Source organism: Bos taurus, chromosome 3 (genome assembly GCF_002263795.3).
Source record: "Bos taurus isolate L1 Dominette 01449 registration number 42190680 breed Hereford chromosome 3, ARS-UCD2.0, whole genome shotgun sequence".
Classification (NCBI taxonomy): Eukaryota; Metazoa; Chordata; class Mammalia; order Artiodactyla; family Bovidae; genus Bos; species Bos taurus.
Genome location: NC_037330.1, coordinates 118,912,420 through 118,926,703, shown reverse-complemented (window position 1 = coordinate 118,926,703; position 14,284 = coordinate 118,912,420). Strand labels below are relative to the sequence as shown.

Here is a 14,284-nt window from a genome sequence, read left to right as displayed (position 1 = left end):
GTGTGATCCATGTCATGTGTGAGTGAAGCAGCAGCTCACCCTCCATCTCCTGTTGCTGACGATCCTCCAGTTCTACTGTCTCCCACCTCCTCTCTCTCCTCCAGTCAGTAGCTCTTCTCGCCTGTTGAGTCCATGCCAGCCCTTGCGTGCCAGTTGTTAGTATGCACTACTGCACTTTTCAAGGCACTGTGTGTGCTGTCAGGTTAAACATGCTTTTTGTTTGCTTGTTTTTTATATATTGTGAAAAGTATTATAAAGCTATTACAATACAGTATTAGTCAATTGTGTTAGTTGGGTATCTAGGCTCACCTGGTTGGATCTAGAAATGTCTTAGGACTCAGAACAGAACTCATTCAAGTGCAGGGGCCTTAATGTATTGTTGTTTTCAAAGTATCTCATACTGATCCAGAAAATCCAACTTTCTCTCTTATAAGCTAATATTGAACTTCTGCTCATTTGGTTTCACTGCTGTAGTTAAGTGATTATACAATTGCTCCAACTGAAGCTGGACAGATACGCTAGAGACTCATAAATGGAGCTCCTTTGGAAGGGACATCCCCAAGCGCACTGCTTCCTCTCCTTGTTTCTGGATACGGAATGGCAGCACCTGGTCGTGGCTGGCTGTCCAGATCCCAGAACAAATATTCACGTGTTACTATTAGGGACATCGAACATATCATTTATTTCTGTGCACCAACAGCTCAACTTACTCTAGATACAAGAGTATTTCTGTGTAACTGAGTAAGGTTTGGTTTTAAAAAAGTAGTTGGGGAAACATTATATATAACAAACCATGCCTTCCTACAATATTCATCATAAGCATTAGGGTTAAGAGCCGTGAGGAGGTATGCCCCTGTGGACACCATCTCCTGCTCATGATCTATAGCTGGACGCAGGAACCAGGGAGAAGAGGAGACCAGGCCTGGAAAGGCCCTTGACAGAAAGGCAGTTCCCAAAATAGAGTGGTGGGTGTGGGGCCAAGGAGACTGACCATGTGATTCCATTTGGGGGAGCTGTTTCCAGCTGGCCCCAGTGGTAAAGAATCTGCCTGCTAATGCAGGAGATGAGGGTTCGATGCCTGGGTCAGGAAGATCTCCTGGAGCTGGAAATGGCAAACAGCTCTAGTATGCTTGCCTGGAAAATCCCTTGGACAGAGGAGCCTGGCAGGCTACAGTGCATGGTTTAGCAAAGAGTCGGACATGATTGTGTCTGTGTTTGCATGCACGTGTGTGCAAACGTGCACGTGTGCGTACACACACACACACATGCTGTTTGAGAAAACTTAGTACAGTGATACCTCAGGACAGTGATATTTAACTTAAGGTTATTTTGTTTCCACTGAGATCTCGCTCTCTTTTTCACTATGCCATCAGTACAAAGTTAATAAACACAGAACTTGGTCTTGGGAAGTGATAAGAAGGGTGTGTGTTTGCTTGGGTGAAGCAGGAAAGACAACCAAGTACTGGAGCGACTATGCAAATTGGCTAGTGGCACAAGGCCAGAGAACCTGACAGGGAGGCGTCCCCACCCTCACCCCCCACACCCCAAACTTCTCAGACATACTGGCAAGGACATGGGGCTTTCTAGACATCACAATGTGGAGCCAGCACTTGGGTAATAAGTGGTGACTCCACCGGGCCAGATGGCTTGGGGCTACCTGGTCACACCTGGTCATCTAACTGTATTTGAGGCACACCTGTGCTGTGTGAGGAGTCTGCTTGGGGCTGAGGGCACAGTGGTGCAGGATCTGGACACGGCCGTTGCTCTCGGACAACGTATAGAGCCGTGTTTCTCTCAATGTGGGTCATTCACATCAGAACTAGCTGGAAGCTTGCTAAACAGATTTTAGAGCCCATCCCAGATCTTCTAAATCAGACCCTCCGGCATTGGGGGCTGGGGATCTGAATTTTGGACAAGCAGTTCTCTTACTGTAGACACATCCATTGAAAGGACATTTGTTGTGACAACTCCATGACCATTCTGAAAAGCTGAAAACCGAATGAATGTTAAACAACACTTAGGGTATTAAAAACAATACGCCTGAGGAGGAGGAGGTGGAGGAGGGTGAGGCTTGTGAGAAGTTTCAAATGTCAAGTGTAGTAGGAAAGAAATCATCTCAAGCCCCGTGGGCCGGGAAGGGCGATCCTGTTCCCGATCCCTCGTTGAGAGCCTCTCTGAGGATCACGCTTGTCCGGCGTGCGCTCTCACACCGTCCCTCCTTTCACCCGCTGACCGCCCTCCTAGCCTCCGGTGGTTTGTGAGCTGCGGAGACACTTTCAAGATGACTCTGGGTTGCCCTGCAGCCCTGGGGAGTCGGGAGGGTGGGGTGCGCCCTGGACGCGGATGAGGCGCGGTAGTAACTACCGGGCCCGGGGCGGCTTCAGCTCCCCACACTGCGCCACCTCAAAACCCGCGGCGGGCGGGCCTCCCTTTAGGATCCAGGCGGCGAGAGGACCGTCCCTCAGAATCCAGGCGGCGGTCGAGCCTCCCCTGGGAACCTGGGCGACGGGAGGACAACCCCTCAGAACTCACCCCTCAGAACTCGGGCTGCGGGCAGGCCCTAAGACGCCGGGTCGAGGCGGACGCCAAGGGAGACCCCTGGCGGACCAGCCCGCGGCTGCGCGCTGTGCGCCTGCATTCGCCGCCGGAACATTCCCGTCAGGCGCGGCGCGGACACCCCAGCCGTGACGTCACGGCGGCGCGCCGGCAGCGGGAGAGGACCCTGTCGCGACCGCGTCCCCTCGGGTCCTTGAGCCGGTGCAGACAGCGGAGCCATGGCCTTGAGGCTGCTGAGACTTGTCCCACCGCGCGTGGTGAGCCGGCGGCGGGCGGGAGCTGCGGGGGGCGGGGAACCTGTTTTGTCCTCCTGGCGACGCCCCTTCCTCGCCTCCCCGGGCTTCCCAGGTCCCTTCCTGGCGGTGGATCCCACTGTCCTCTGAAGTGTCTGGTCGTGCATTGCGAGGGCAGAGCTTGCAAGAGCCGCCAGCTTCTTCAGGCCATTTTCTCTCAGCTCCAAGTAGAACGTGGGGCTCGGAGGTGAATGGGCTGCCTGGCCGCCCGGCAGGGGGAAGCCAGGTTACAGCGGTTACGGGGTGGGCGAGTGAACTGGTGTGTTGAGCCGGGGCCGGGGGCGTGCGCGCTCATTCACTCGTTAACTCCTGAGGCGGCGCTGTCAGTGGCCTGTAAGGGGTGAGTGACGGAGAGCAGAAATGGCAGAAGGCGTTCAGGTCCGATCTGGAAGCATTAGGAGACCTTCTGGAATGACACTGTTCGCAGAGCCAGCAAGACAAGCAAAATGAGTTGTGTCAGGAAAACCAGTTTATGACAATGACTGCATCTTAGCTTCTGTGGCTCCTAGTGACTGGAGGAACGTTGGTGGCTGTGGCAGCAATATCATTGACTCAACAAGTGCATACTGCCCAATATGTTGATACCATGTCTAAAAATGTTTCTTTAACTCTAGCAACACAGAAAGTTATAGATAGAAAATTGGAGATGAGAGTAGATGCCTTAGAAGAGGCAATAATGCATATTGGGACTGAGTTACAGGCTTTAAAAGTGAAAATGGCTCTGTCTTGCCACGCTGATTACCGGTGGATATGCGTGACATCTTTAAAGGTAAACGAGACAGATTATGAATGGGAAAAAATCAAAAAACATATCTCAGGTGTTTGCAACAGCTCTGACATTGGCCTGGACTTAGGGAAAGTTCATAATCAAATACAGGCCCTGGAACACTGTCGACTGGATTTTACCACCGCTGGAGCAGCTAATGACTTTTTTCACACCTTCTCTAACTTTTATTTCTGGAAAAAACATTCTGTCTAATATCCTTGGATACATTGCTGCTGGTGCTTTAATTTTGCTTCTCATAATCATTCTTCCTTGTATTGTCAGGATTCTTCGGCAGAACATTCAAAAGCTTGCGACTGAGCTGCCTCTGGCTGTTTTAAGAAATAAAAAAGGGGGAGATGCGGGGAGCGAGCTCCGCCTCTGGCAAAGGTCATGAGGAAGGAGGCTTGGCATACGCAAAGGCGGGATCAAGCCTCAGGAGTCTCCCTGGAAATTCTCGAGCAATCTACCCCCAAAACCAGAGTCTGCCTACTTTCTGCTTTGTGCTTTCACCTACACCTCTGACTTTACGGGGGGCTGTCCCCCACGACCTCTCTGAAAAAGAGTTAGCTTACAGCTCCAGTTAATAATTCCTGGGTGTGACAGTGTTTAACCTACAAACTCCTTTGGAAATCCTCTAGCCTGCCTGAATAGGTTTTTCCGGCCACATGTGATTGTTCAGAGCCTCCCAACTGTGAGAGGCAGGAGATGTTCTAAACTGTCTAAACACAGATTCTTTTCAGTAGTTAAAAGATTGATTAGAAATTGTATTGGTAAAGGGATTTTCACTTGTTGGGCCAATGTTTGCTGCTAAGTTTCCATATCCCTTACCTGCTGTGTCCCTGGCAGTGTATTGATTAATATAGTTGGTGTAAGTAGTAGCTTTAATGTTTGTAACCTGGGACCCTTGAGTTAATTCTTTTTCTTGTTATAGCCCACCACACCTTTGCTCTGTAGGAATGCAACTTTATCTAATGCTTTTTGGAGGCTGGCGCCTGACTTGAGAATAATCACCTTTAGAGAAAAAGGCCTCCGGGCCAGAAGATGATGCAAATCACCTAAGCTTTTGCATATGATAAGTTTGCAGGAAGAAAGCCTGGCTTACTGCATGACTCTACCCCTTCCCCCATTATCCTCTATGCATAACTTAAGGTATAAAAACTACTTTGGAAAATAAAGTGCGGGCCTTGTTCACCGAACTTGGTCTCACCATGTCGTTCTTTCTCTTACCTTCTGGCTGAATTATTCAGCCTCTTTTCTACACTGAATTTCCTCACTGAGCTATCCTTATTTCAGCCTCTTTTCTCCACTGAATTTTCCTACTGAGCTATCCTCATTCTATTACTCTTTATATCCTTAATTAACGTTTAATTAAGCAATTGTTTCCTGATCCTCGCCGACGCCGTCCCCGCTTCGAATTCCCTGGATCAGCTGGGGCTGGTCCCCGGCAGGTGGCAAATTGTAGAGACTTGACCTCTGTGCTTAGGATTTTGATGAGCAAAGGTTATTGAACAGAACAGTGCAGTGGTCTTATTAAAAAGTCATATAAATGTCTTTAGGAGATAATTCAGGCTGCAAAAGAGAAGAAAAAGAGAGAGATAGTTGTGTTTAACACCCAGTATACTTCCCTGCATTAGTGGAAGTTAGAGCCCCAGGATAGAGCGGGTACTACTCTGCTGCGGGGTGCTCACTAGATGGACCCATCTGTGACTGTGTCCATCCTGAACATCACTCCCTGCAGGGAATATAGATGGACTTCAGTAGGTCCAGAGGAAAATAAATAGGATGCAAAGAGTATGCAGCTTGTTATTAGGTTGGTGCAAAAGTAATTTCATTTCACATTGTTGAAATACATTCTTAAATGTGGTTATGTTATACATCATTTTAACGCACATTTCTCACTTTATGTTTCTTTGCTAATAACATTACTTCTTGTGTATTTTACATTTATTTTAGACTAGGGAAATGATGTTAGACAAAAAGAAAATTTGAGTGATTTTTTTTTTTTTTTGAGTTCAAAATGGGTCATAAAGCAGTGGAGACAAACTGCAACATCAACGCATTTGGCCCAGGAACTGCTAATGAACGTACAGTGCAATGATGGTTCAAGAAGTTGCAAAGGAGACAAGAGCCTGGAAGACGAGCTCAGTGGCTAGCCATCGGAAGTTCAGTTCAGTCACTCAGTCGTGTCCAACTCTTTGCGACCCCTTGAATCACAGCACGCCAGGCCTCCGTGTCCATCACCAACTCCCAGAGTTCACTCAGACTCCTGTCCATCGAGTCAGTGATGCCATCCAGCCAACTTATCCTCTGTCGTCCCCTTCTCCTCCTTCCCCCAATCCCTCCCAGCATCAGGGTCTTTTCCAGTGAGTCAACTCTTCGCATCAGGTGGCCAAAGTATTGGAGTTTCAGCTTCAGCATCAGTCCTTCCAATGAACACCCAGGACCGATCTCCTTTAGGATGGACTGGTTGGATGTCCTTGCAGTCCAAGGGGCTCTCAAGAGTCTTCTCCAACACCACAGTTCAAAAGCATCAATTCTTCAGTGCTCAGCTTTCTTCACAGTCCAACTCTGACATCCATACATGACCACTGGTAAAACCATAGCCTTGACTAGATGGACCTTTGTTGGCAAAGTAATATCTCTGCTTTTCAATATGCTATCTAGGTTGGTCATAACTTTCCTTCTAAGGAGTAAGCGTCTTTTAATTTCATGGCTGCAATTGACAGTGACCAGTTGAGAGGATCATCAAAGCTGATCCTCTCACAACTGCACGAGAAGTTGCTGAAGAACTCAGCATCGACCATTCTGTGGTTGTTTGACATTTGAAGCCAATTGGAAATGGGAAAAAGGTCAGAAAGTGGGTGCCTCATGAGCTGACTGAAAATCAAAAAAATCGTCATTTTGAAGTGTCATCTTTTATTCTGTGCAATAACAATGAACCATTTCCCTATCTGATTGTGACGTGTGACAAAAAGTGTATTTTATATAACAACCTGCAATGACCAGCTCAGTGGTTGTACTGAGAAGAAACTCCAAAGCACTTCCCAAATTTGGCCAAGCTTTCACCAAAAAAACATCATGATCGCTCTTTGGTGGTCTGCTGCTCGTCTGATCCACTACGGATTTCTGAATCCTGGCAAAACCGTCTCATCTGAGAAGTATGCTCAGCAAATGGATGAGATGCACAGTAGACTGCAGCACCTGCAGCCGGCACTGGGGAGCAGAGCGGGCTCAGTTCTTCACGACAACGCCTGGCTGCACGTCGCACAACCAACACTTTAGAAGTTGAACGAATTGGGCTACAAAGTTTTGCCTCGTCCACCATATACACCTGACGTCTCGCCAACCAACTACCGCTTCTTCAAGCACCTTGATGAGTTTTTGCAGGGAAAACACTTCCCCAACCAGCAAGAGGCAGAAAATGCTTTCCAAGAGTTCATTGAATCCCAAAGCATGGATTTTTTAACCTATAGGAATAAACAAACTTATATATTGTTGGCAGAAACATGTTGATTGTAATGGTTCCTATTTTGATTAACAAAGATGTGTTTGAGCCTAGTTAGAATCATTTAAAAAAATTCACTGTCCAAAACCGCACTTACTTTTTCATCAACCTAATAATTGAGGAATAATTGAAGAAATTGGAAATGTGTTATGAAAGATCACTATTCCATGTGATTCCACAGAGCAGAAAAATGAGACTGAGGATAGGAAATTACAGAAAGACTATCATAAATGTAAAAAAGCACTTTGGAAAGATTTTGGAGTCAGAGTGACTGATAGCTTTCTACGACGTTGCTGTGCACCCGCTCTGGGCCACAGCTTGTGGTGTCTTCAGGTTGGGGACATGGAGAAGGAACAGTTTGCACATGGCTCAGAGGTAGTCTGGAGGAGTGAGTGAGTGAAAGTGTCTCAGTTGTATCCGACTCTTTGCGACCCCGTGGACTATGCAGTCCATGGCATTCTCCAGGCCCGAATACTGGAGTGGAGAGCCTTTCCCTTCTCCAGGGGCAAGAGTGGTTGATTCCCAGGATGCAGGGCACCAGTGTGATTAACCCCTCACTCGTCTCCTCTGCTGCTCTTTCCCCATCCAGTCCCCGTGGCACCAGCTACTCTGGCCTTGCTGACCCTTGCAGTGCTCTAGCCTCAGGCCGTTGGCGCTCACTGTTCCTCTGCCCAGATGTCCATGTGGCTAGTTCCCTCACTGCCTTCCAGTCTTTGTTCAGACATCAATCTCTAAGGGTTCTGTGACCATCCGTTTTAATTTACATCCCATCCCATGCACTGTGCTCCCTCTGCAGCACTCACTCTATAATTTCTTTTTGCTTTGTTATCCTGTGGGATCTTTTTGAGTCACTGCCGTATCCCCATATCCTGTCTAGGAAAAGGACAGGATGGTACGGGAATCAAGAAACAGTTGCTGAATGAATCAGTGATTGACCTACTGGCACACGGCTGCTGCTTAGTGAATTAGGTTCTTGGTTGTTAGGATTTGAGACCTTGGGAACACGGAGACTGCCCTGCCGTTTACTAAACTGGTCTCCTGTTGATGGGCCTTTGGGTGGTTTGTCTTTTCAGGCGTTACCTCTGGAGCATTGTGATACCTATCGTTCTGCTCGTTGGCTTCCTGTGGTCGCAAGGGTTTCTTAGGTTCTCCTTTGTCTGAAGACTGCAGCAGTCTGGGGCAGTACTGGGCAGGTAGTTTCTCCCTCGATGGGACTCGTCTGATATTTTCTCATGACTAGACTGGGGTTGTGTGTTCTGGGAGGAAGAGCACAGAGGTCAAGTGCCGTCCTCCTCACGTACTGTGCAAGGTACACCATGAATGTGACTTGTCACTGTCGACCTTAGTCCCCTGACTGGGGCAGTGGCAGCGTCTCTGCTGTGAAGTTGCTCTTTCTCCCCGCTTTCCATCGAGTCCTCTTTGGAGGGAAGTCACTGCGTGCAGCCCATACCCAGGGAGTGGGGATTATTCTCTGTCCCCAGGGCAGAGTATCCTCATGAATTATCTGGAATTCTATCGTCTGGGAGGCTTGTCTCTCTTCCATACTTCTATATTTATACCAGTATGGACTGTGTATATTTGTTTTGTATTTCGGGCTAAAACTCAGTGCAGCTGTACTGTGTTGCTCAGGCTGTTCCAGCTGTGGCCATTGGGCACTCGTTCAGGTGGCTCCTATATCCCTGCAGCCTGCCCCTCCTGGTGTGTGTGTGAACACTTCCTTACTACCTGGCCTCGCAAGAGGTAGCCATAGAATCAGCCATTTCTCCCGGGAGCCCTTGCTCCTTTGAGTGGAGAACAGCATTAGAAACCAAGATCTAGGTGCTCGGCATAATTGATCCTGGGGTGTTGTTGCTCTAGGCCCTCTTGGCAGACAGAGCAGGGGAGTCCGTTGTACGCACCTCTGAATACCTGTGTCCGTGAGTGTTTCCCTGTGTGACCCCCTGTGTCTGTCGTGAACTGGACATGAGTTCACACCAATGTCTCTAGCTCTAGCCCAGTACTGCACAGGGCATTCCAGCTCCTCCCTGTGCTGATCTGTGGGGTTTTTTGGTTGGGATGGGGGACAGTGGCGAGGCTTGGTGTTTGAGTTTCAGTGTGGAGAATAGATCTGCATGCTGGAGACAGGAGAAGCAGGCTTTTGCGTTACAGACAAGGGATGTGAGATGGCTGCAGTCAGTGTGCCGAGGGGAGGGAGGGGCCGCTGGCCAGAGAGACTTAAGGGTTGGGGTCAGTGGGGTTGTGTGTGTGGTGATGGAGCTGGAGGAAGGAGGAGCGGGTCACAGGTGACTCTTGGCCTTTGTTCTGCTTGGTGGGTGGTGGAGGGGAGCTTGTGAGGGGAGCAGATGGGGGTCAGGTCATGCTGAATTTCAGTTTTAGGTCTGTTAGCTTTCAAGTACTTTGAGGACATCGGGAGCTGTTTAAAAACATGAGATAACCTGTTCCACAGACTGAGGCCTGAACCAAAGAAATGTTCTCTGTCCCCTTCCTCCCACCTCCCCTCCATCCTACCTTTCTTTCATTCATCCACACACACCACACCACACACACACACACACACACACACACCACACACACACACACACACACACCACACCACACACACACACATACACAGAGACACACACCACACACACCACACCACACAAAGAGACACAATACCACACATAGACACACACACCACACACATCCACACACACACACACACACACACACCACACCACACAGACACACACAACACACACATACCACACACACACACACACACACGACAGCACACAGACATACACAGCACACAGACACACACAACACTCACACACACACAACACACACATACACACACCACACACACATACCACACACACACACACACCACACACACACACACACACACATACACACATACAATTTTTAATGAACAAGGTAGATGTGTCCTGTTCCAGGCCCTGAGGATTTAGCAGTAGTCAAAACAGTATCCTGCCTTTATGAACTTATGCTGGGGGTGGGACTAGGAGATGGTAATTAAACAAATAGGTTATAAAGATGTTGATGTTGGTTCTTTTGTCACCGAGGGTCTTCTTGGCATTTATATCTAAAAGTTGCTAATGCCTGCAATAACCACGATGCTCCTATGGTGGTGATGTTTGGTGTGTGTTTTTCAGGGAGGAATTCATACAAGTGTCCAGTTCAAGCTGCAGTATGGCCCGTTGGCGTACATACTTGGTGAAAAAGCAACCAAAAAGATGACAGAAAAGAGCAAACTGATAACTGTAGATGGCAATATATGTTCTGGAAAAAGCAAGCTTGCGAAAGAAATAGCAGAGAAACTAGGTATGAACTTGTTATTATGCAGAATAACAGCGTCTTCTCAGGTAAACAGTTCCTTGTCTGGGTGTGATTTTATTTTGAGTAGATAGAATTGGGCCTAAGGTAGGTATTTTACATTTTTGAAACACTCATTGAAAAAGCTGTTTTTAGTCTTCCAGATAAGGGAAACTCTTTGAAGTCCAAGCCGGTTGTGAGTTTGGACTGGGGTTTTATGTTGGTGATGTAAGCTGAGCACATTAACACGAGCAGTCTCACTTGTGCAGCAGCCCCTGGAGCAGGGCCGATGGTCCCCTCACTCACGCACACGTGCCCTCATAGGAAGTGGTGGCACGCAGTTCCCTGGTGCAGAGGCAGGTGTCTCCACGGTTCTGACTCTGGGCCGGTGTTGTCCGAGCCCCTTCTCTGGTATTTGACAGGCCAGTGCCCACATGCAGGCAGCGGACGCCCGCACGTAGGGGCAGCTCTCCCTCTCGGGAGCAGCTCACACAAGGCTGCGGGGGACCTGCTGTCATCAGCCCTGGGCTTCATGCCGCCCCTGCACATGTGTCTCCAGGGTCTCGCGTGCTCCCTTCTGCACACCAGGAACGCAGGCATCAGGGTACCTTTCCCCGGTCTCAGCTGACCGGCCGCAGGGATGGTGCTCAGCTGGGTCCCCGCTGCTCCCTGTGGGCTGTGACGTTTCCGCGTCACGTTTCGTCTGGGGGCTTGTCTCCTCAGGCCTGAAGCACTTTCCCGAGGCGGGAATCCACTATGTGGACAGCACCACAGGGGACGGGAAGCCCCTGCCTGTGCAGTTCAGTGGCAACTGCAGTTTGGAGAAGTTTTACGACGACCCGAAAAGCAACGATGGCAACAGCTACCGCCTGCAGTCCTGGCTGTACGCCAGCCGCCTGCTGCAGTACGCGGATGCCCTGGAGCACCTGCTGAGCACAGGTGCGTGTCCCTGCGCGGCGGACGGCTGCTGGGCGTAGGCTGCGCTCGGGCCCCTTCCGGAATTCGGTCCTAGATTGCCTCTCTGTAGAGCTGCTTTAAGGGGTATTTGACAAGGCAAGTTCTGGCTTTCCAATTAGATCATACTTGAGATCCATGATGGTGTGGTGAGGGCTGACCCCAGGGTCTCACTGAGCGGTTGGGATGGGGGCAGGATGGGGGTGGGGGCGGGGAGTCTACAGTTCAAAAACCAGTGCCTTTTCTCTGTTAGCTGATGTTTCTGTTGGATCTGCAAAAGAGCAAAACAGAACATTCTATTTCTGAAGTGGATGAGTATTCTAGTTTTAGAAAATGATTTTCTGCTTAGAAGTGCATATATGATATGTGTTCTTTTGAAAATATTTGGTATGGAAATGGAGTTGTAAATAATTTTTTCCATTTCTAAAGTGAACAGACTGGTTTTCACTGCTGCAGTTATTCTCTGATTCTGATTTTTGTTTCCATGTTTTTAAACAGGACAGGGTGTGGTGTTGGAGCGCTCCATCTACAGTGACTTTGTCTTCCTGGAGGCAATGTACCGACAAGGCTTCATCCGGAAGCAATGTGAGTCGGCGGCAGGCTGGCCTTGTGGGCACGGGGGTGGCTTTGTAAAGGTCCTGCTAGACCCACCCTGCAGCTGGTACACGTTCTGTGAGCATCTGTTGTTAATAAGTAGATGAATGATGCCGTTCCTCAGGGAAAGCCAGTCCCTGCCCGCCCCGTCCCTCCTAAAGTCATCTCTCCCCGTGAGAGCGCACTGGAGAGCCCCAGCAGACGGTCGCCCTGAGTGGCCTGTCCTGAAGCCTCCTGCCTGCAGCCACCGTGGCCCCTTCCTGGCCCTGGGAAGGCCGCCTTCCCTCAGGGAAAGCCAGTCCCTGCCCGCCCTGTCCCTCTTAAAGTCATCTCTCCCCGTGAGAGCGCACTGGAGAGCCCCAGCAGACAGTCTCCCTGAGCGGCCTGTCCTGGAGCCTCCTGCCTGCAGCCACCACGGCCCCTTCCTGGCCCTGGGAAGGCCGCCTTCCCTCAGGGAAAGCCAGTCCCTGCCTGCCCTGTCCCTCCTAAAGTCATCTCTCCCCGTGAGAGCACACTGGAGAGCCCCAGCAGATGGTCTCCCTGAGCGGCCTGTCCTGGAGCCTCCTGCCTGCAGCCACCGCGGCCCTTCCTGGCCCTGGGAAGCCCACCTTCGCGCCCACATGCTGTTCTGGTGCTTTCAGTGCCAGTAGCACCGGGTGGGCGGTGCTGAAGGTCTGACAAGTGGCCAGTAGACAAGGGAAAAGGCTCCTGGCTGCAGTTAGCCTGGCCACAAGGAGCGAGGGAGCCTGGGGAATGGCTGACCGCGTGGAGATGGGGTCTCGGGGGCAGCGCCCCTGAGCAGGGAGCCCAGGTTAGGCCACGGTGCTGCCCTCAAGGGAGTGGCATGCGCTGTGGGCGCTGGCGAGGCTCAGAGGGGGGCCGGGGGCTGGGGGTAGGCACGCACAGGGGAGCCCCTCGGGGTTAGGCAAGGGAGATGTGTGGTTCCGTTTGAGATCGTTTGTCTGAAGGATGTGTTCAGGGAAGGGAGGTTAAGAAGGAGACCCTCGGTAGGAAGTTGGGGTTGGACGGGGCATCACAAGAGGAAGACCCGCAACAGGCAGTGGAGCACCTGCGGGGCCAGCTGGGCCTGAGGCACCCAGGATGCGCACTTGGCGAGCCTGTGAGGGAATAGAGTGGACCCACCTGCCAGTGGGGCTAACCACCGGGCCGATGGCGCTACCCATTGTACCTTGTATGCAGCCAAGGCATGTGCAGATCTGGGCTGCAGAGAACTCTTGAAGTGAAGTGAAAGTGTTACTAGGCTGGGTTTAAATCCCAGTGTCTAACTTTGGATTCTTGTTATTTAGTCACTCAGTCACGTCTGACACTTTGAGACCCCCATGGACTGTAACCCACCAGGCTCCTCTGTCCATGGAATTCTCCAGCAAGAATCCTGGATTGGGTTGCCATTTCTCCTCTGGGGATCTTCCCAACCCAGGGATCAAACCGGCATGTCCTCCATTGGCCGGCGGGTTCTTGACCACTGAGCCACCAGGAAAGCCCCTGACTGTGGGGTAGTCAGCTGGTCTCTGTGGCCTGATCCTTGTGGTCTGTGGTGATGGGGGGAGCCCTGCTGTGGGCCAGCACGATGTGCATGTAGCCGGCGGTCACGGTCATGACTGTCATGCGGCTGCTGGTTGACACGCAGCTCTGAGAGCTGCCGGCCCCTTTGTCCCTCAATCTGAGAGGGACGTGTGCCTGAAGGCTGTCTGGACCACTGGCTGACAGGAGGCGTTTCTCTCCCCCCAGGTGTGGACCACTACAACCAGGTGAAGAAGGTCACCATCTGTGAGTACCTGCCCCCCCACGTGGTCGTCTACGTGGACGTGCCGGTCCCCGAGGTCCAGAGCCGGATCCAGAAGAAGGGAAACGTAACTCAGCCTTCCTGTCCTAGACCCGCCTCTCTGGGTGTCGGCATTCACGGTGGTGGTGTTTACACGTGGTGGGGACTGACTCACTGAAGGGCCCATGGGACCTGGGCGTGCACGCGCCGTCCCCCAGGTGCCGGCATGGGGGGCTGCGGGCGGCGCTGCTGCCCTCTGCTTATCCCCTGCTCCCCGGGACCTGGGTGTGCACGTGCCGTCCCCCAGGTCCCAGTGTGGTGGGCTGCGGGCGGCCCTGCTGCCCCCTGCTTGCCCCTGCTCCCCGGGGCCCCCTGGCCCTGGTGTGCCATGCCTTCACCCCCTGTACCTGTGTCGTCTGCACACGTGGCGCCCTGAGGGCGGGCGTGCCCCCTGACGCGGCCTCCCTTTCTGCTCTTGATGGCCGAGCTCTGTCGCTTCCTGCAGGTTGAGTCGT

At 51.2% G+C, this 14,284-nt stretch overlaps 1 protein-coding gene across 2 annotated transcripts in view; it reads left to right on the top strand.

The window, feature by feature from the left end:
• The first annotated feature begins 2,743 nt into the window (after positions 1-2,743).
• NDUFA10 (NADH:ubiquinone oxidoreductase subunit A10) overlaps positions 2,744-14,284 on the top strand; it is a 38,971-nt gene continuing 27,430 nt past the window's right edge. The window contains exons 1-5 of one of the 2 annotated variants that reach the window (XM_024985110.2): positions 2,744-2,813; positions 10,279-10,447; positions 11,162-11,377; positions 11,891-11,977; positions 13,736-13,857. In XM_024985110.2, coding sequence (XP_024840878.1) covers positions 2,775-2,813; positions 10,279-10,447; positions 11,162-11,377; positions 11,891-11,977; positions 13,736-13,857 — 633 coding nt within the window. In that variant the 5' untranslated portion in view covers positions 2,744-2,774. 2 annotated transcript variants of the gene reach the window in all.